At 41.3% G+C, this 22,966-nt stretch overlaps 1 protein-coding gene and 1 long non-coding RNA gene across 3 annotated transcripts; both read left to right on the top strand.

Moving 5' to 3' along the window:
- The first annotated feature begins 1,881 nt into the window (after positions 1 to 1,881).
- Positions 1,882 to 2,599, top strand: LOC122760184. Of its 2 annotated transcripts, none has more exons than XR_006358335.1 (3): positions 1,882 to 1,972; positions 2,340 to 2,381; positions 2,465 to 2,599. It is a non-coding gene; the product is annotated as an uncharacterized LOC122760184 (long non-coding RNA). The 2 variants fall into 2 exon arrangements; XR_006358334.1 differs by lacking the exon at positions 1,882 to 1,972 and adding an exon at positions 2,195 to 2,223.
- A 14,138-nt stretch (positions 2,600 to 16,737) lies between these two features.
- bub1ba (BUB1 mitotic checkpoint serine/threonine kinase Ba) lies at positions 16,738 to 22,696 on the top strand. The gene is made up of 14 exons (XM_044015270.1): positions 16,738 to 16,835; positions 17,534 to 17,573; positions 18,849 to 19,021; positions 19,241 to 19,335; positions 19,560 to 19,642; positions 19,751 to 19,836; positions 19,941 to 20,084; positions 20,153 to 20,290; positions 20,414 to 20,508; positions 20,632 to 20,787; positions 21,842 to 21,969; positions 22,072 to 22,225; positions 22,314 to 22,429; positions 22,535 to 22,696. Exons 2-14 carry the CDS (start codon positions 17,560 to 17,562, stop codon positions 22,653 to 22,655), a joined length of 1,503 nt encoding a protein of 500 aa, XP_043871205.1. The 5' UTR covers positions 16,738 to 16,835; positions 17,534 to 17,559; the 3' UTR covers positions 22,656 to 22,696.
- Positions 22,697 to 22,966: the final 270 nt, after the last annotated feature.

The raw sequence follows: 22,966 nt of genomic DNA, 5'->3' as shown, positions 1-22,966 counted from the left end.
GCATCAATAGGAGTTGAGGTGTCGGTGGGGTGTTTATTTGTTCTGCTTCTATTGCAATGATTGGCTCATGTATGAGTGTATCATCAAGCCTGTCAGAGGACCAAAAATAACCTCTGATGTATTACACAAAGATGTTAGATCAATAATCTGAACAGCTGCAGTAGAAACAAGAGCTGACATTGTGGCAGTGCTTAGCTCATCATCTTCGACTGTGTGTGTTTGATTTTCACTGTTAGGTCTTTTCTGTGTCAGCTGCTCTTCCATTGTGAGTTTCTCTTGTCTGTTCTATTCTGTTGTGTTGTCTGTACATCAGCTCCTCTGGTCAGGGTCTTTGTGAACAAATAAAATCAACAACCCCAATTTGTGTGTCTCGTAGTAGTCTCCCACACTAACATCCTCATCAACTTGTGCTTTCTGAAAGTCAAATATATCGTGACTGAACTCTTCCCACTTTCCCATCACTGACTTTTCATGTTTAGCTTGTGACAGAATCTTATTTTTTGTGGCATTCTTGTTAATATCAAGAACTCTGGTTCCTCCACCGCTGCGTTTTCTGACTTGTTTATTGTCATGTATACACCTTATTTCTATTTTTCTGGTTGTCTTCCAGGCTCTCCTATTATTTTTTAGACGCATTTTGGTTGGTTGCACTGTATTCTGCTCCTCAAAACATTGATCGCTGTCTTTGTTGTTTTTTGAATAAGGACAGTGTTTTTGTATCATGTCCACCTCTTCTCTGTTTTTCCATACAGAAACGCCTTGTGGCAATCCGGTCACCATAGGCTGGAATGTAAGAGGCCATGGTGGCATCATCTGTTTCTCCAATTATTGAGCTGTCAATCTGCAATAAAAATAAAATTATACAAAATGATCACATTACGTCTCTATAGTGTTAGCGTATATTTAGCATATAACCTAACATTATAGCGAAGGGCTTGTTCGACCAAGCGTGCCAAGCCAATACACTGAAAGAAAGGCGATTCATTTTTGATGAGAAACAATGTCCAGCATGATGGAAACAAAACAGTTAGCTTACCTGACATCTGAAATCATGCCCATAAACATGTTTGACTATTCCTTTCCTGCTACATTTAGTGATAGGCTTACAATAGAAGGATACAGTCTAAAACATAATTAACTAGAGCATCATGGCCTGTGTGTAACTTATTACATGCCTTACCTTAATTGACCCAGTAAGGTAGACAGTTGATGGGGCATGTATATGCAGGCAGGACTCACCATAAGTCTATGGGAGTCACTTGCAGGTTGGAGGTTCTCACGAGAGTTCTCGATAATTCTGAAAATAAATTACTCCGAAAAACAGAAAAAAAATACTCCAAAAAACAGGACAATAATTACTCAGAAAAACAGGAAAAAACATTAGACAGAAAAACAGAAAAAAAAAGATTTTTATTTTATCTGTTTTTTTAATCTTTAAATGACTCTGAGAAGTTGCACACAGTTTGCAAATTTGAAAATTTGTGACCTCAGTACTACAATTGTTAAGATGAAATATTTGATGATGAATAATATATTTCATGTTTAGAAATAAAAAGTTCTGTAGATTCACGGTCAACAGTGTCATTTGATTTGATTCATTTTTTCATTTTAGGACAGGGAAATACAATCCAGTTCATTACTACTTGATTCTGGATTAAACATTTTCCCATGTTAAAAATAAGAATTACAATTTAATTTTAAAATTCTCTTATAGAGAACACTACTTTACATTACATTACATTACATTACATGTCATTTAGCAGACACTTTATCCAAAGTGACTTACAATGGAATTGAGTACTGACCATGACGTCTTTTGCACACAGTGTACTGCTCTTAACCACTGAGCCACTCCACCTCCACTTCAACAGATGGAGCAGGCCCTGAGCTGAGGAGATGCAACATTTGCCAAACAAAGGGGAGCTTGTGTCTCATCTGCAGGGACAGCGACGGTCAATTGTAGAGTACGGTGGTAAGTACGTCTATGTTATCAAATATTTGTTCATTTCAATGCAGAAAGGCCTTCATTTCCCCATGAGCCTCACATGTTATGGCATATGATGTTATTTCTGTTTGTCCTGACCATGGATACCTGTGACCATCAGACCCTCATCCCTTTGAACATCAGACACTCACAATAACTAATGCTGGAGCCATGTCATCTATGTGTACTGTACTTCATGTGTGTAGAATAGTCCACAGCAGACCATCAGAAAGAAACATGTATGTTTACTATGGTACTGTGTCATTCTGAATTCAACATGGATCTCTTTTGGAAGTTGTTGACATTTACATTTGAGACATTATGTAACAATTGTGATTGTGATGATGGTCTACAGGTGCCAGAGGACACTGAAGACCATCCCTACAGCAAAGACTTGGTGAGTCTCAGCATTTCTTTCACTCATCATCAACCACACAGATCCTTACTCTCTCACTCAGGCTTAAGTGTGTGTCCATTTAGAGCAGTGATGTTACTGTGGCCAGACAAGAGGACACGTCTTCAAAGTGTCTTGTGCTATGTAAGGAAGTGCAAATGATCATGGAAAGAAAATGTCTTATTCAAAGTACTTCATCACATGTATTCACTGTTACATATTTATGCGTTGTATTATTTAATTTTAGGAAAGGCCCAACAAGCCAAACAGCAACGATGTGAGTCCAGTTGTCTGTTAATTCATGTCATTACTCAGGATGAAGGCGTGCTGCAATACCTTAAGGTGAGTGACAATGGCATTTTGTGTGGTGTTTATGTATTTATATATGAATACCCAAGCTAAACACCTATAATATATTTATAGAAAATCATCAGAGGCAACATTGTGTCTCCCTGGGCCAAGAAGGAGGACAGGGTCTTCATTCTTTTTGAATATGATGACCAAGTGGACCAGGTGATGCACTTCTTGTCTGGAGTGGTTGAAAGTCCACAGACAGATAAGAAGTCTGCAGATCCTGTGGCTTCAATCATACAGAAGTGAGAAATCAGAGATTTTATATGACTGCATATGTCTCCTATTAACACACGCTCACTGTCCAACACAATCAAATAGATACCAATGTTTCACATATCTTCCTGGAAATAGGTAACATATATATACATATATATATATATATATATATATATATATATATATATATATATATATATCTGCAACCTGTCATTTCAAACTGGGACATTTCCCACCAAAATGAAAGTGGCAAAAGTATTGCCATTGTTGAAGAAAGGTGACATACACAAATGTACTAATTACAGACCAGTCTCAATACTACCACAACTGTCAAAAATTCTGGAGAAACTATTTAACAATAGGCTTGACAACTTCATTAATAAACACAATCTGCTATACGACAGCCAATATGGATTCAGAAGAGACCACTTGACGGCTCTAGCTTTAACTGAATGTGGAATCCATTACTGATGCTGTTGACCAGAAATGACATTCAATAGGAATATTCATAGACCTAAAAAAAGCATTTGACACCATCAACCATGATATCTTGATAGCTAAACTGGAGAGATATGGTATTAAAGGCATAGTACTGGAATGGGTCAAGAGTTATCTTCACAACAGATCTCGATACGTTAAGATGGGTGATAACACATCGACTTGCTTGGACATAGTTTGTGGGGTCCCACAAGGATCAGTACTGGGTCCAAAACTGTTTATACTATACATTAATGACATATGCAAAGTATCCAATATTCTGAAATTAATACTATTCGCAGATGATACTAATATTTTCTGTTCGGGGGATGACTTAAACCAATTAGTGGAAACAGTTAATAATGAAATGGCCAAGCTTCATGTGTGGTTTAATATAAACAAACTTTCTCTAAATTTAGAGAAAACTAAATATATGCTGTATGGGAAAAAAGGCTGTAAGACTAGTATTAACATACAAGTTAATGGAGTGGACATTGAAAGGGTTAGTGAGTACAAAGTGCTGGGAGTGATTATTGATGACATGTTAAGTTGGAAGCCACACACCAAACACTTAAAAGGTAAGCTGGTCAGGAGTGTGTCCATACTTTAGAGGGCACAAAAACTACTAAACCAGAAGGCACTATACTTGTTGTACTGCACACTAGTCTCTCCACATCTGCAATACTGTACAGAGGTCTGGGGACACACTTACAAAACCACTACTTATCCCCTGATTATACTCCAAAAAAGAGCCTTGAGAATCCTACACTATGCCAGTTACAGAGAACATACAAATCAACTATTTATGAAATCAAAAATACTCAAATTATATGACTTAATAAAATACCGCACAGTACAGATGATTTATAGGGCTGCCAACAAAAACCTCCCTCACAATCTACAGATATTATTCCTGACCAGAGGGGAGGGACACAGTCTAAGAGGGAACATGAGGTTTAGGCCTTTACCGTATCGGTCACGGGGGTCAGACAGTGGAACAATCTGGACGAGGAGATTCAAAAATCAGCAAAATCTAGTGCATTTAAAAAAAAGTGTGGGGATGTGGTATGTTCATGCAATATCGTAAAATGAGAAAGATCGCCACTGAGCTGATCGATGTGAGGGTGGAAAGTGCCACAGCTCAGAGGGCTATGGTTGGGCTGCGCTCCGACGACAAAATGTCATAAGAAAAAAAAACTACACTAAGATGATGTGTGATGATGATTGATCTAACAGACATGACCGAAATAAACATATAAATAAATAAATATCTCCTTAATGACACACTCAGCAGATCTTGTCTACTTACCATCTGTCTACCACCAGCTCGACCACACCTGCACAGAATTTTCAGAGGTTTTTTTTCAGGTTAAAACATGATCAAGTAGACTTTTATTAGCTCTAATCGTTGTTCTGACTAATAGACTAATAAGACATTCAATAAATGTAGGCCTATATTAAACACACCTTTTTGTAACATACAGGTTATGGAGATTATGTTCCTTTATTATTGAATCAAATAGAATAGATTTGAAACCAAAAAAGAGATTTGAGAGCAAAAAAGAATTAGTGGCAATCAAAAAAAAAAGTTTTCACATCGAAACAGAACAGGTTGTGTAGCAACCGATAACGTAATAACGGCCAATAATGTAATAACGGCCAATAACGTAATAATTTAAATGTAATAAAACCAATAACATAATAATTTAAATGTAATAAAACCAATAACGTAGTAAATTGACAATAATGTAATAAAGTTATTTAGCCAATAACGTAATAACTTTTTGCCAATACCGTAATAACTTATTATGTTATTGGCTGGTTATTACGTTATTGGCTATAAATCCAAATTGATTCCTAATTGCTCCTTCAGGCCTCCTGTGGAGGGGGGTTTAAGGGTGGAGGGGTATCTATAAGGTCGGATATCTGTTGCAAGATGCGATATTAAGGCTACGTGTGAAAATAAAATAAAGTGATACCTCAGTTATTACATTATCAAAGGATTTTTTTTAATGCAAGGCCAATAACGTAATAACCAGACAATAACGTAATAAGTTATTACGTTATTGGCAAAAAGTTATTACGTTATAATGTAGGCCTAATAATTTATGTTATGTTATGATACAAAAATACAGATATTGTGACCTCTCAATGATCATGCTTTACTTTATTTTCATGACAGAAAGGATAACCAAACAAGATCACAAGTCCAGGTAGGCTATACATGCACATATATGTGTTGTCATTGTGGTGGAAATTGCAGTATTGTACAGCTTGTGCAGGATGGAATCAACTGTTAAGACCTCATAGGCTTTGCTCTGTATGATCACATTACATTGTTATATGTTAATTTCCCCGAGGGAACCTCCCAAAGGGATCAATAAAGTCGTTTGTCTGTCTGTCTGCCTTCACTCTACACATTATGATTTCAAAAGTTCTTTTAAATAAAATAAAGTGAATACTCAGAAGTGCTTGTATGTGAATATGAATTTGTTAAATGATTCGTCACGTGTGTTTGTTGACATAAGAACAGCTGTAGTGAGAACGGGAGCCGGGAGGAGTAGTGACAGCCCGCTACACAGTGGAAACTGGCACCGCGCTCAGCGGCAGTTTTTAGTTCAAAACTGAGGTTATTCTTTTTTTTGAAGTCGTATCAAATCCACATTTCTTATTAATAGTTGATGGTTTCAATGTTATTGGACAAATTACTTTATTTACTTCATGCAAAAGTCATGTGAAATACTTTTACTGTGTAGTTTTGGAGTAATCCAGGGTCAAAGTTTGCAATTACAATCAAAAATTACAATATTCGTCTATATTTGAAGTCGTATGAAATCCACATTTTTCATTCGTAGTTTATGATTTAAATTTAATTGCACTTAGTGCTTTTTGTCCTTCATAAACAAATATGCAGTTAAAAGTAATCCAGGATCTAATTTGACTTTTGCTCTCAAAACTGAGCTCATCAGCTGACTTGAATGCAGACAACAGCCCTTCAGTCACATACAGAGTAGCCTAGCACCATCTACTGGCACAAATATGTAAGTGACATGAACAGCAGGTTTCATAAAACACCTTCTCTGACAGAAAACTCCTGATGTGTTACAGTTCTCTCTCGTGTGATCACTGGACTGAACACAGATCCAGGTGTACAGGTACAGTGGTTTTTGATCTGGACCTGGTCCAAAGTGGTCTATATGCTAAAAAAAAACAGTGTAATGGGCCATTATTGTATTTTCACAAATACAATAATGGTTTCACAAATCAGAGACTGTGTTTTTATGAATCTTCAGGGTCAGTAGGATAATCTAGTCCAGATTTGAGAAGTCTAGGTATAGTGGTTTTTGATCAGGACTTGGTCTAATGAGGTCTAGGTATGAAACAAAAACGGTGAAATCTCCCCTTTAGCATTTTTACAAATAAAATAAAAGTTTCACAAATACAATAGTGGATGTCAAGCAAAGTTAATGTCATATCCAAAACGTGTCCCAAAAAAAAGATAATCAGTCGACAAACAGTCGCACTTCACATTCGGTAAATTTCCCCTTAACTTTCCCCTTAAGTGTCGAATCGGAAGCTGGCGAATCGGAGGCTAACTTCAGCGTCATTAGTTCTATGTGACTTGATGATTTGACTCTGCTCCCGCCTACAGTGGACCTAATTTGCATACAGATATCTGTAATTACATTTTGACGAAGCAGAATGAAAGTTACAGATATCTCCAATTTCAGATATTTCTCATCAAAATTCATTTCAAGATATCTATAACTTCATAATAGATATCTACAATTAAATTATGACTATCCATAACTCCAGTTTGAGATATCTACAACGTCATTTTGACTAGTCAAAACCTAATTTCAGATATCTGTAAAGGAACATGTAGAGTCCACATTGTAGACTGGAGACTCTGGGGTGAGTTCACTGACTCTCTGTTACTGTTGTAAATGTCAGATGTTTCATCCACAACTGAAAGTCATTCATGTTGTCACATGAGTTGAATCAGTGATGGTTGTTCCATGTTTCCACTTTTTCTTCCCTCAGATGTAGAATCAGGATCTTTTCACAGCTGACGTGTTTTTTGTTTTCTAAAGTGTTTCAGTCGCTGTAGTTTTCACGTCAGTCGCAGCTTTGACCTTTTCTGACTGAACTTGATGTTTTCCACTTTCTCCTCTGACACGTTCACATGTAGCCAATCAGAATGAGTGTTGTTGATGATGTCACAGCTGTGACTGTTTACAAACAAACAGGAGCTTCCTCTCATCTTCAAATCAGCTGTGTCTCAGTTCATAAGGCTGGATCCTCCAAGTGTGGACTCATGGTCCAGATGTTGTCAACATGTGTCACAGCACCGTGACGTGGGCGTGTCCCAACTGTCACATGACTCGTCATCTGGTGTATGTTTGGCGGACGACCGTGTCCCAGAATTCTTTGCAGCAATAAAGGTGGTGGTAATGCACCTTTAAGCTGGTTTACTATACACAGATGAATCAAAGAATCAAATCAAGTGTAAAATATAGAATTGTAAAGATGTTGAGAAGAAGTGTGATTCAGGACTTTGAAGTGTAGAGGGCAGTATTGAACCTCTCAGTGTACAGCCTGCACACAGACTCCACCTGTTTCTGCTTCTTATCATTGATTCATTTCATTGAGTTGAACTTGATGTGAAAAGTGAGGCTGTGTTGAAATTCACCTGTGATTTCTTTGTCATTTTGCTGCTGTTTCTTTGCGTCAAACGTCTTTATTCTTCACGTTCACTTGGACTGAACCTTCACACACTTGTGTGTCTCACAGTCACATGACTCATGCTTTCTAAATACACTGTAGAAAATGTTCAAATACATTTTCATCCTCACAGCTGATATTTGACTCATTAAAGTTCACCTGCTGAACAAAACACTTTTATTCTTTATTCAGGTTGAGGGGCTGCAGTTTGACAGAGATCAGCTGTTCTTCTCTGGTCTCAGCTCTGAAGTCCAACCCCTCACACCTGAGAGACCTGAACCTGAGTGAGAACAAGCTGCAGGATTCAGGAGTGAAGCTGCTGTGTTCTCTACACACAGACTCGACATTAACTTTTGTGACCTCCGATTGGCGTAATTGGGTATCATTACTGCCGACATGAATAATAACTTTACTGAGTTTACGATTATGTTCAAACTGTTGTTTGTTACTGTTTATTAAAGCTTACATGAAGTTGTCATTCTCTTCTTTTAAGACAATGTTAGAGTTAGTTTTCTTCACTTTTTCTGTCAAAAATGAGGACAATTTCCCGGAAAGTAGACTTCATTGACCTTTTTTTAAAAGTGTTCCACAAACACCTTCAAGTGTAAACCACATAAAACCACGAGAAAGTCATTTACATTAACATTATATCAAATAACATGAAGAGGCTGCAGACACAGACATTATAGTTACTCTGCTGTAAACATGAACACTGGAGTGACAAACCCCGCCCCTTTCTGTTGGACCTCAGGTTAAAGCTCCGCCTCCAAGACACAAAACAAACCAGTCTGCTCTGATCCTCACCAATGTCTGTCTTTTATAATAAAATTAGAAAAGTTAGTGCAAACTTGAAAAAGTGCAAAACAGTTGCATTCATTTCTTAGGCAAGATTTCCCTGGGTCCATTCAACTGGAGAAAAAAATAATAATTAATTCAAAGAAATATCAAGTGCAAGTCCTTTCTTCTCACTTGTCTGAGGCTGAGCTCGATACTTGATCTTGAGTACAAGTTCATTAATGTTTGGCGTCAGGCTCAGAGCTGAGGAAATCCTCAGGATTGAGTTCAGGTGTTCATCAGTAAGACGACTCCTATGTGATGTTTTGCTCAGGCTCAGGCATTGTGTCGGGGATGAAACGCGCAAACTCAGCAGTGCTCGCGGACTCATATTTTGCTTTCATGGTGTCATTACACTGAAGCTCAATCAGCTCCATTTGGAGATTAACTGGTGCAATTTTGGGGGAGAGGGAGATGAAAATTGACGGCGATGTTTAGTCCTACACTGTGACTGTGCTGCTGTTCATGAAGAGAAGACACGGGATCGCGCTCGCTTGCGGGCACTCAGTACGCGCCAATGCACTCGCAGTGCATCTTGGGATTTGTAATATTATGGTGCTGCGGGCGCATAATACTTCCCTTCCCTAATCTTCCCTTTGTTTCTAAAATCTTAGAAAAGGCAGTTGCTAATCAATGATGTGAATATTTGCGCATTAATGGCCTGTTTGAAGATTTTCAGTCAGGTTTTAGATTAAACCATTGCACAGAAACAGCACTAGTTAAAGTTAGTAATGATCTTATCTTGGTGTCAGATAATGGTCTAGTCTCTTTACTTGTCCTGTTAGATCTTAGTGCTGCATTTGACACCATTGATTATGATATTCTACTGCAGAGATTGGAGCAGACTCTTGCTATCACAGGTGCTGCCCTCTGCTGGTTTAAATCATACTAATCTGATAGATTCCAGTTTGTTCACGTTAATGATAAAGCCTCACTACAAACACAAGTTAATTGTGGAGTTCCACTAGGCTCAGTGCTTGGGCCTATACTTTTTTACCTTATATATGCTTCCTCTAGGTAACATTATTAGAAAGCACAACATACACTTTCATTGTTATGCGGATGACACACAGCTATATTTATCGATGAGGCCGGATGAAATAAATCAGGTTGTTCAACATCCAGGAATTAATGTCTCAGAGACATTAAGTCCTGGATGACCTTTTGATTCACACGTAAAACAGCCTTCTTCCACCTGCGGAACATTATGAAAATTAGAAACATTCTGTCTTTACAGGATGCTGAAAAAATAGTTCATGCTTTTGTTACATCTAGATTAGATTACTGTAACTCCTTATTATCAGGATGTTCCAACAAGTCTGTTAGAATCCTTCAGTTCATTCAAAATGCTGCACCACGAGTTCTGACAGGAACTAGAAAGAGAGACCATATAACTCCAGTGTTAGCTTCTCTACACTGGCTCCACCCACAGTTTATAATTCAATTTAAAATCCTCCTCCTCACGTACAAAGCACTTAATGGTCAGGCCCCTTCATACCTGAAAGACCTAGTCTTACCCTATCACCCTAACAGACCACTTAAGTCACAAAATACAGGTTTACTTGTGGTTCCCAGAGTCTGTAAGAGCAGAATGGGAGGCAGAGCTTTTAGTTACCAGGCTCCTCCTCTCCTGTGGAACCAGCTTCCAATGACAGTTCGGGAGGCAGAGCCTCTCTCTGTATCTCTCTCTCGCACATTCACTCTCTCACACTCAGGATATGATTATGATTTTTATATGTCATTAACCTTGTCTCTTTCTCTCCCTAGTTTGTGTCCTTCCTTCCTTCCCTCTTTCTCTCTCTGTATTCTCATCATGCAGGTTTGCGGGACCAAGATCCAGTTTTCGAGGCTATCCATATCATCACCATTATTATTGTGCTATAATTAAAAAGTCGATATCATCAACTGTATAAACTTGTAACCTGATACAGTTGTTGTGTATCTGCGGCTGGTCTCTCTTCTGTATCTACCTCATCTCCCTCTTGTCCTTTCTGTCCCCCACCTCTCCGCTGTCCCCCATTTTTCCTTTCACCCCAACCGGTCGAGGCAGATGACCGCACATCTCTGAGCCTGGTTCTGTCAGAGATTTCTTCTTCTGTTAAGAGGGAGTTTTTTCTCTCCACTGATGCCTAGTGCTTGCTCATTGTGTGAACTGTTGGGGTTCTCTGCTCTCTTTGATGTTGTCTATGTACAGTGCCTTGAGATAATGTATGTTATGATTTGGCGCTATACAAATAAAATTGAATTGAATTGAATTGAATTTCCCAATCCGTTCACATTTAATGACATGAGCTTTATGATTCTTGTACTCTGCATTTTTAAACTGGAATCCTTTATTATTACAATAGCTCCCCCTCAGGCCACAAAAAAGAAAACAGAATAATAACAAACTAAACGACAAAAATGACCTCCAAAAAGAGATGTCAACCACTCTAAACTTATGTTGACATTCTTCACACTTTATGGGGGTAGTCCCTTATACTAGGCATTCTGTGATAAGTAACTGTCCATTTAGTCCAACATTTTAATATTATTAACCCCTGTTTAGCAAAACACACTTGAACATATCTTATTAAACTAAACTAAACAAAACTCTCTCTCTCTCTTCTGTCTCTACCTCATCTCCCTCTTGTCCTTTCTCTCCCCCCTTTCTGTCCCCCACCTCTCCGGTGTCCCCCATTTTTACTTTCACCCCAACCGGTCGAGGCAGATGACCGCACATCTCTGAGTCTGGTTCTGTCAGAGATTTCTTTTTCTGTTAAGAGGGAGTTTTTTCTCTCCACTGATGCCTAGAGTTTGCTCATTGTGTGAACTGTTGAGGATGTTGTCTATGTACAGACCTGAGATAATGTATGTTATGATTTGGCACTATTGAATTGAATTGAATTGAATTGAATTGAATTGAATTGAATTGAATTGAATTGAATTGAATTGAACTGAATTGAATTGAATTGAATTGAACTAAACTAAACTAAACTAAACTAAACTAAACTAAACTAAACTAAACTAAACTAAACTTCTTATTGCAAACTTGACTGAATCTTTGCCATTTACTGCTCGTCATGTACTTAAGTTGATTTAGAAGCTCCCACTGCTCCATGATCTTTATGTTAAAACGCCCGCAGTTTTCCTCTCGCTCACCGGCTGGTTTCCACACTGATGGCGACTCCAGTCCAGGTCTTGGTGATAGTTTCCCGGAGTCTCTCCAGGGCTCATTGGGCTGGCTGGCTCTTCTGTTCGTTGCATCTTGTTGAGGGGCGTCTGGAAGCGGACCCCCTCTTTCTTTAAGACCTTCTTGATTTTCGCATATGCTTTGCGCATATGGTAGGTTGGATCCCTGGGTGGCAGGTGAGTCTGGAACCGTGAGCCCACTGGAGAACCTCAGACCGGAGATTAGGCGTCCACCTCGACCACAAACTGTCGCTCAGAGTCCGGCATAATAAGGATGGGGGCCTTGCTGAATACCTACTGAAATTCCAGGTACTCGGGAGGGACCCCTATGATGTCTGGTGCTGGGCTAGAGCTGGTGGGTGATTCAGGAACAGAAGCTTGCTTTATGCAGGCCTGGTGGCATGATGAGCTCCACCCCAGTATAGCCCCTGTAGACCAGTAAAGGTGCGGGTTGTGACGTCGGAGCCAGGGGAAGCCCAGGAGAAGACGATGACAAGGAGAGTGCAGGATGTGAAACTGTGCAGTATGTGGATGGGCACTGTCTGATGCGTGACTCTCCCCAGGGGGCGACTATCCAGGGCATTGGCGGGCACCAGAACAGGCAGGAGAACTCGACCGACACCTAGCTGACGTGCTAGAGCATCGTCGATAATGTTCATGTCAGAAACCAGAGTCTATGAGAATGGCCAGGGGCAGTTGGTGATAAATGGGTTGCAGCCCTCCGCATCCCTGGCGTAATATTCGGGGATGTTAAGCCTGTTCAAATGTTAAATCTAAATCCAAATGTTAAATCTAAATGTTAAATGTTAAATCTAATTGATTCGGGTGAAACTAAATATTTAAGGTCAGTGTGTGTTTATAGTGTCAAATAACGAATAAAAACCATCTCATCCAGGGAAATGGACTCTTGGACATGGATTATCGTGATAATAACTACCTACATACAATAATAAACACGTTTGGACAAACTGTATTTGAAGAGTACTTTGAGTTTTTAGCATCACTTTTATGAAGGGTGTGGAATTTATGCGCTGTAGCCAGCCACAAGGGGCTAACCTGATCAGTCCGACGTTACTCTGATCAATCAGATGTTAATCTGATCAGTCAGCTGTTAATCTGATCAGTCAGATGTTACTCTGATCAATCAGATGTTACTCTGATCAATCAGATGTTAATTCAATCATCAAGGAGAGCAGAGAAACACAACAGTTCACACAATGAGCAAACACTAGGCATCAGTGGAGAGAAAAAACTCCCTCTTAACAGAAGAAGAAATCTCTGACAGAACCAGACTCAGAGATGTGCGGTCATCTACCTCGACCGGTTGGGGTGAAAGGAAAATGGGAGACAGCGGAGAGGTGGGGGACAGAAAATGGGGGGAGAGAAAGGACAAGAGGGAGATGAGGTAGAGACAGAAGAGAGAGAGAGAGAGACCAGGAGCAGATACACAACAACTGTATCAGGTTACAAGTTTATACAGTTAATAATATCGACTTTTTAATTATGGGACAATAATAATGGTGATGATATGTATGATATGGATAGCCTCGATAACTGGATCTTGGTCCTGCAACCTGAATGATGAGAATACAGAGAGAGCGAGGGAAGGAAGGAAAGACACAAACTAGGGAGAGAACGAGACAAAGTTAATGACATATAAAAAGTCATATTCAGACCCTGAGTGTGAGAGAGTGAATGTGTGTGTACCACAGGAAAATCCCCCAGCAGTTTAGTTCTATAGCAGCATAACTAAGAGATGGTCTAGGTTTCCCTGAACCAGCTCTAACTATACGCTTTATCAAAAAGGAAAGTTTTAAGTTTAACTTTAAATACAGAGAGAGGCTCTGCCTCCTGAACTGTCATTGGAAGCTGGTTCCACAGGAGAGGAGGAGCCTGGTAACTAAAGGCTCTGCCTCCCATTCTACTCTTACAGACTCTGGGAACCACAAGTAAACCTGTATTTTGTGACCTAAGTGGTCTATTAGGGTGATAGGGTAAGACTAGGTCTTTCAGGTATGAAGGGGCGTGACCATTAAGTGCTTTGTACGTGAGGAGGAGGATTTTAAATTTAATTCTAAACTGTGGGTGGAGCCAGTGTAGAGAAGCTAACACTGGAGTTATATGGTCTCTCTTTGATAGATGTAACAAAAGCATGAACTAGTTTTTCAGCATCCTGTAAAGACAGAATGTTTCTAATTTTCATAATGTTCCGCAGGTGGAAGAAGGCTGTTCTGGAAATGATTTTTATGTGTGAATCAAATGACATTTCCTGGTCAAAAGTAACTCCAAGGTTCCTCACAGTGGAACTGGAAGCCATGGTGATGTCATCTAAAGTGACAATGTGATCAGAAAGTTTTTCTTTGAGGTGTTTAGGGCCGAGTATAAAAGTTTAAAAGTAGAAAGTTACAGGTAATCCAGGACTTAATGTCTCTGAGACATTCCTGGAGTTGAACAACCTGATTTATTTCATCTGGCCTCATTGATAAATATAGCTATAATCTGATGAGTCATCTGTTAATCTGATCAGCCTACGTTACCTGATCGTCAATGAGTCAGGATGCTACTCAGTCAGCTGTTAACCCGATCAATCCTCGATGTTAACCTGGCTGATGATAGTCTGACTCTCATGAGTCAGTTAATGTTACTCAGCTGATGATCCCTTGATCATTGAGATCATAACATACCTTGACTAGTATGATCAGTCAGATGTTACTTTGATCAGTCAGGGAGTGATATCCGATCAGATGTTAATCTGATCAATCCGAGTCAGATGTTACCTTTAGAGTCAGGATGTTAATCTGATCAGTCAGATGATACTCTGATCAGTCAGATGTTAATCTGATCAGTCAGATGTTACCCTGATCAGTCAGATGTTACTCTGATCAGTCAGATGTTAATCTGATCATTCAGATGATACCTGATCGGGGATGTTACTTGATCAATCATCAGTCTAGATGTTAATCTGATCAATCAGATCTCTGATCAGTATGATCAGTCAGATGTTACCTGATCAGCCGATGCTAATCTGGATCAGTCGATGTTACCTGATCAGTCCGATCAGTCGATGTATTACCCCAGTCACTAAAAGGACTGGGATGTCAGACTCTTTCAGTCATCAGCCGATGATACCTTGATCAGTCAGATGTTACTTTGATCAGTCAGATGATAGGATCAGTCCAGTTTCGTTAAATCTGATGTTAATCCGTTACTCGATTACCTGATGTTAATCTGATCAGTCTGATCAGGCCGATGTTACCCTGATGTCATGTGTTACTTTGATCGCCGATGATAGTCTGATCAGATGTTAATCTGATTCAGCCGATTCTGAAGTCGGCTGCTACCTTTATCAGTCAGATGATAATCTGACTAGCCAGATGATACCTGATCAGTCAGATGTCTTGATCAGTCAGATGTTACCTGATCAGCCGATGTTAATCAATCTGATCAGTCATGTTACTCTTGATCGGCTTGATGTTACTTCTGATCAGTCAGCTGATGTTACCGACTGGGCCCTGATCAGTCAGATGTTACCCGATCAGTATGATCAGTCAGATCAGTCAGATGATACCTCTTGATCAGTCAGATGTTACTTTGATCAGTCTGATGACTGTACAGTCAGATGTTACTTTGATCAGTCCTGATCAATCAGATGTTAATCTGATCAGTCTGATCAGTCAGATGATCAGTCAGATGTTACTTTTCAGTCGATGTTAATCTGATCATGTTACCTTATCAGTCAGATGTTAATCTGATCAGTCAGATTCAGGATGTTAATCTGAATCTGATCAGATCTGATCAGATGTTACCTGATCAGTCTGATCAGTCGATCTGATCAGTCCGATCAGTCACCCTGATCAGCAGTCATGTTACTCTGATCAGTCAGATGTTACTCTGATCAGTCAGATGATACTCTGATCAGTCAGATGTTACTCTGATCAGTCTGATCAGTCAGATGTTACTCTGATCAGTATGATCAGTCAGATGTTACTTTGATCAGTCAGATGTTACTGTTAATCTTGACCTGATCAGTCCGGGGATGTTACCTGATCAGTATGATCAGATGTTACTCAGATGATCAGTCATTGTTAATGTTACCCTGACTGGGGCATAGATCAGTCTGATCATCGATGTGTTACCCTGATCAGTCAGATGGCTACTCTGATCAGTCAGGATGTTACTTTGATCAGTCAGTTAACGACTCAGTCTGATCAGTCCGATGTGACCCCGATCAGTCAGATGATCAGCCAGGATGTTACCTGATCAGTCGATGTTATTACCTGACTCAATCTGATCAGTCGATGCTACCCCTGATCAGTCTGATTGTCGATGTTACCTCTGATCAGTCTGATCAGTCAGATGTTACTCTGATCACTCCTGCAGAAAAACAACAGATGTGGATTTAATTGTGTCTATAATCTGTCACATGAACACATTAATGTTCATTCATGTGCAGTCAATAAATAAATTAATCTTTTTTATTCACGTTGTCATTCCTGACAGAAGGCACTTCACAGTGACACCGGCGGGGGCGCAGTAAGAAACCCAAGAGAGTAGGCTAAAGCGGAAATGACGTCACCGTGTTTCGATCCAATGAGAGCCGTAGCTCGAGCTTTCAACGGAGGCTTGTCCGCGAGACGAGTGACGTTAGACGAGCGTTTTTCTTATTGCCCGACGTAAAAGGTGAGAAAAACGAACTTTAATCGATTAAAAAATAACCGTTTATCGATCTGATGAACTGTTAGCATGTTCGCTAATGTTAGCCCCGTTTAAAACAAACACGAATGACGTTATTTACTTCTGTAGTTAGTTCTCTTCAGTGTGTGCTGTTAACCTGCTCTAAACATGGTTAAGCTGCTCTTACCCCGGTTAACCTGGTTAAGCTACTGTAACCCTGGTTAACCCAGTCTAACCCTGGTAAAATGTGACATTAGACTTTATTTCTAAAAACACACAAGCAAGAAGTGATCTCATAGGAGGTGGAGCCAGGTCACTCTGGTTGACTGCTGCCTCGTGTGGTCAATTTGTGTCACTGAAATAAATCAGAATGAAGGACTTAAAACCCAGAATAGTTCCAAAAATGCAACTTCTGCAGAGCAGGAAGTAGACGACCACTTCCTGTTTGTGTGGCAGGTTTTTGTTTTTTTGGACTTTGATTTTTAAAGTGTTTTAAAGTGGTTAAGCTGCTCTAACCCTGGTTAAGCTGATTAAATTGCTTTAGCCTGGTTAATATGGTTAAACTGCTTTAGCCTGGTTAAGATGGTTAAGCTGTGATAAAAGAATGAACAAATTAATAATTTGTTTGCTAAATAATTTCAGTAATGAAATTTATGAAGTTTGATGATTGAGTATTGATCAATGATTGTTGTCCTGTCCTGTAGGTGGACTGTCCTCTGATTGGTCCATCATGGCGTCCTCACAGTAAGCTACTCTTTGGCCCTTTCTTAATACTCAAGTATGCAAGGATGTACTTGCATACTTAGGAAGTATGGCCTTGAGAAGTACACACTCACAGAGTACACACAGAGTACACACAGAGTACACACAGAGTACACAAGTATGATTCTTCAGTTAGAACAGCAGCTACTTCCTTCGACTGTTTGAGTGGCGGGTGGCACCAAGTGCTTAAGCCTCATTAGTGCAACCTACAGTGTTGATAAATGAACATATGAAATACTTTTAATATATTGTTATTATTTTCACATTTTAAATATTTAACATAATTTATTAATTTATTTTGTTAAGATATACAGTACCATGTGGAAAAAGATATATTACCGCCCGCATTGTAAAGTAGTGTGTATGTGTGCATATATATGTATTTATGTATATTTACATATATGTATATATTTATACACACACATATGTGTACATGTTATATTTAAATACAGATACAATGACTGCAACTTTACTATAAATCTAAAATAAATCAAACATTAATAATATACAAACTGTCAGCTCAAAACATTTACATTAAAAACAAAATAACACGTTAACAACAAATCTATGGATCTAATGACAGAGAAGTCATGATTTCATCAGGACAGGCCGAGGTAACGCTGCCCTCTGCTGGACGCCGTGAGCACCAGCGTCTGCAGAGGCGGAGCTTATCACATCTGACCACGTCGCTGCCAAACTATAAATACGTCAGATGTTAAAACACAAACCACATGTTTGAATTCTAAATGACTCAAATGATCTTAAAACCTTCAGGACAAAGGTTTATATTTGTATTCTCTTCTGCTATGTTCCGTCCAAATGCATTCTGGGATACATGGCTTTCCCAAGTATGCTCAAGTCACCCGATGCATGCTGGGTAAAACGGGTGGAGCCAGAACACTTCTGGGTTTGAGAACTGTACTGACTGCTCACGTACTCGAGAAGTGGAACAGAACTTGGACTGAGACTAATGAGGTTTCACAAGTACGAGAGTTCGGGAGTGTGAGAGTACGGGAAAAGGGAGTGCGAGAGTGTGAGAGTTCGGGAGTACGAGTGTACGGGAGTGCAAGTGTACAAGAGCAAGAGTGTGGGAGTGCGAGAGTGCAAGAGTGTGAGAGTACGAGAGTGTGAGAATACGAGAGTGTGAGAGTACGAGAGTGCGGACAAGTATGGTTATAGAGAAACGGCCATTGTTCTCTCATCGTTTCTCTACATCACTTTATATCTCACATGATCATGTGACCTGATTGGCTACAGGTGGACTCAGTGCGAGGTGGACCAGAGTGGAGGGGTGGAGCTTCAGTGGGAGGGCGGGGCCAGGCAGATCAGTGAGTATAGCAAAGAACTTCTGACAAGAAGAGGAGAGGAGCTGAGTTTAGACGAGCTGAGAGCTGAGCGATACTTCAACAAGAGACAGAAGGACATGGAAGGTACAGTCTCTGTCTCTGACCTGTCTATGTCTCTGTCTCTGACCTTTCTTTGACCTGTCTTTGTCTCTGACCTGTCTGTCTCTGTCTCTGACCTGTGTTTGTTTCTGACCTGTCTCTGTCTGTGACCTATTTCTGACCTGTCTTTGTCTCTGACCTGTCTCTGTCTATGTCTCTGACCTGTCTCTGTCTCTTACCTGTCTGTGTGTTCCGCGTCCTCAGAGCGGTTGAAGCGACTGAAGGAGGTGAAGCATGAGTTGAATCAGCAGCTGCAGGAGAAGAGGAGATTGTTGGAGCTGCATGTATCACAACATCAGGTGATTCATGTTAAAGGGGATCAATACTGTTATTGATCCCCTTTAACATTACACACGATCAATACTGTTATTGATCCCCTTTAACTTTACACACGATCAATACTATTATTGATCACCTTTAACTTTACACACGATCATTACTGTTATTGATCACCTGTAACTTTACACTCGATCAACTTTACACATGATCAGTACTATTATTGATCGTATGTTTCCTCCTGCAGGTGCCTCATGACACCTCACCTGCATCTGATGCCTCCTTCCACAGTTATGATGAGTCACAGTCAGCTGATGCACAGCCTGCTGGGTAATGATGACATCATCATGACATCGTTCACACACAGATGTGTGAATGACAGTGACTAAAAGTGTGTGTGTCTCTCTGTCTGTCTGTCTGTCTGTTTGTGTGTGTCAGAAACTCTGAGCTTCATGACGCCGTCTTCTTGCCCCCTGAGGAGAAACCACAGCGTGTGCAGATCCAGGTCCTCAGACCAGAACCAGGTGAGCTGATGTCACAGTTGTGGTGTTTTGTGTGTTTGTTTGAGGCACACACTGTACTGAGAGCTGGTTCTTAGTACAATCAGCTGAGACTCTGTTCTGGTCAGGTGGTCCTGAAGACGTCCTCTCCCACCCACTCGCCCCCCCTCACAGATCGGACTCTCAGAGTCTGATCGGGGAGACGAGTGGGGACAGTGGAGGAAGTAGTCCAGTGCCAGACCAGGAGGGGGCGGAGCCTGCGTCATCAGCTGGTACGTGGATGTTCATGATCACCAGTCTGTGTCAGTGAAGCTTCTTTTATTGATCAGCATGCTTTCAGGACCTGTGGGCGGGGCTGTGGATCCATGTGACGCACAAGTCCGGCAGCGGCTGATGGATCTGTGTGATGTCACTTCCTGTCCCGCTCTTCTCTGTCTGTCACAGCCCCTCCCTGACATGGGCAGCAGTCTGCAGCTGGGTGAGACCTTCAGGTTCAGATCCAGGTCCTGACCACACACAGCCATCCTCATCAGCGTGCGTGCGTGTGCGTGTGTGTGTGTGTGTGTGTGTGTGTGTGTGTGTGTGTGTGTGTGTCCACCAGGGGGCAACCTGTACCACATCCACAGCAGAGTGATGGATGGAGGAAGTTTCTGCGTGTACAGCGGAGCGTTAGCAGAAGACGACGTGATGCTCAAGGTGACGCAGCTTTGACAGCAGCTGAGGATTATGGGTAGTGTAGTGTTGGTGATCAGCTGTTGTTTTACTTTCATTTGCAAAGCGGTCTCCATGGTAACGTCTGACTCCTGTCTCTACCCACAGGTGGACAGCTGCCTCGTTCCCTGGGACTTTCATCAATTCAGTCGTCTGAAGAAGAGTCTGTCCATGTCCACGTCGGCACTCCCTCAGGTCAGCTGCTTCCTGTTCTTGAACGGCTGCGTCACCATCTACACCAGCCCACCTGACCAACTGTTCACAGTGAGTCACTTCCAGGGTTCTCGCACCTTAGTTCACGTCAAATTCTAGGACTTTTCAAGGACTTTCCAGGACCAATTCACACAAATTCAAGGACCAAATGTGCCAAAACAGTTTAAAGTGGGAGCAAGAGCTGGTCTGGGTCCATGGCATCCTCTGACTGTTCTCCTGACTGTCCTCTGACTGTCCTTAGGATCTTCACAGACGTCGCTACAAACATTCAAGCACTTTCAAGGACCACGTGTGTTTAGGGTGATTTTCAAAATCAAGGATTTCAAGGACCAGAAAGAACTTCACATCCTCACAGACGACACACACACTCACAGGCGACACACACACACACACTCACAGACACACACACTCACAGACACACACACACACACGACACACACTCACAGACACACACACACTCAGACACACGCACAGACATATACACACAGACACACACACATACACACACTCACAGAGACACACACACAGACAACACACACTCACAGACACACACACACTCACAGAAGACACACACACACACTCAAAGCGACACACACAATCACAGCGACACACACACAGACACACGCACTCACAGACAACACACATACACACATAGCGACACACAGACACAGAAACACACACTACAGACACACACACATTCACAGACAACACACACACAATCACAGACGTCTCACACACACACAGACGACACACACTCACAGACGAGACACACACAGACAACACACACTCAGACACACAGACATTCACACACAGACACACACTCACAGACACACAGACATTCACACACAGACACACACACTCACAGACGACACACTCACACACTCACAGACATCACACACGGACACACTCACAGACGACAGACACACGCTCACAGATGACATACACAATCACTGACGACACACACACACATATCAAACTGATGTGTGTTGTCGCTGCCTCGCCTCAACACGGTTTAAGTTGTGTTTCCATAGTAACCTGGTACCAGGTACTAAAGATATTACCTGCTCCGGCAAGGTTCCAAAAGTGTGTGTGTGTGTGTTACCAGGAGTTGACAGACTGTGACTCCGCCCCCTGCAGTAAAGCGTTCCTCCTGCTGCAGCTCGTGTCGCAGCTTCACTCGTGTGGCGTCGTCCACGCTGACCTGCGGCCAAACGTCCTCGCCTGTTCTTATAGGTGCGTCTCCTGTGGGGGTAGGAGCAGGACCAACACAGTGACGTCTCATGACTCCGCCCGAGTCATGAGACGTCACTGTGTTGGTGTTTGTTGTCACTGCAGAGCTTTTATGGACATTGCCGGACTCTTCCCAGTGGACTGGTCTTCCTCTGTGGACCTGGACCTGCAGCGGGAGGTGACGTCGGTGCAGCAGCTGGACTCGGCTCAGGTCTACATCAGTCTGGGTCTGCTGGACCCGACGTCTCCACCACAGTTGGTACCAAAGCCTGAACACGTGTACCATTTCTACACCCGTGTCACTTGCTGGCCTCTAACTAACCCCGCCCCTTCTGCTAACCTGTCAGGTGGACCTGGTGGGTGTGGCTGAAACTATGCACCTCCTCCTGACTGGCAGCAGGATGGTCCTGGTGAAAGATGGCGGCGGTTGGACTGCGGAGACGTTCAGCAGAGACGAGCCCTGGTCTGAGAAAAAACATGATCAATAATGATCAATAATCAATGATCAATAATCAATGAAAGTGTTTGAACCTGTGTGTGTGTGTGTGTGTGTGTGTCTGTCTGTCAGTAACATGTCTCACAGGAAGTGGACCATGTGGACGAGGTTTTTCCGCTTGCTGCTGAATGTCGGTGCTCGCTCGTCTGTGTCCGTGCTGTCGGAGCTGAAGCAGCTGATGTCATCACTTTAATCTCAAACTCTCATTTCACTTAATAAAACTCATCTCTTTTAGTTGTTGGGTTGTTTCCATGACGACAGTGAAAACTGAAAAATACAAACGATACAGATCAGTGACCAGCAGAGGGCGAATGATTCACAGGAAGCTGAAGACCAATAAAGTCTGGAAGACCCTCAAGTACACAAGTATGTACTGAGGAGGAGTACACACAAAGATTACTCTCAGAGTACTCACAGTATACCCTCAGAGTACTCACAGTACACACACACAAATTACTCTCAGAGTGTTCACAGTACACACTCACAGTACACACAGAGTACACA

Source organism: Solea senegalensis, unplaced genomic scaffold (genome assembly GCF_019176455.1).
Source record: "Solea senegalensis isolate Sse05_10M unplaced genomic scaffold, IFAPA_SoseM_1 scf7180000013172, whole genome shotgun sequence".
Lineage (NCBI taxonomy): Eukaryota > Metazoa > Chordata > Actinopteri > Pleuronectiformes > Soleidae > Solea > Solea senegalensis.
Note: the sequence above shows the minus strand (reverse complement) of the source record. Positions and strands in the feature narration are given on the sequence as shown.

What these genes read in the sequence shown, in the direction of transcription:
- bub1ba (XM_044015270.1), top strand. An exon ending in GAGACAGAAGGACATGGAAG is followed by an intron (nt 19,022 to 19,240) that starts GTACAGTCTCTG and finishes CCGCGTCCTCAG; the next exon opens with AGCGGTTGAAGCGACTGAAG. An exon ending in GGGCAGCAGTCTGCAGCTGG is followed by an intron (nt 20,291 to 20,413) that starts GTGAGACCTTCA and finishes TGTGTCCACCAG; the next exon opens with GGGGCAACCTGTACCACATC.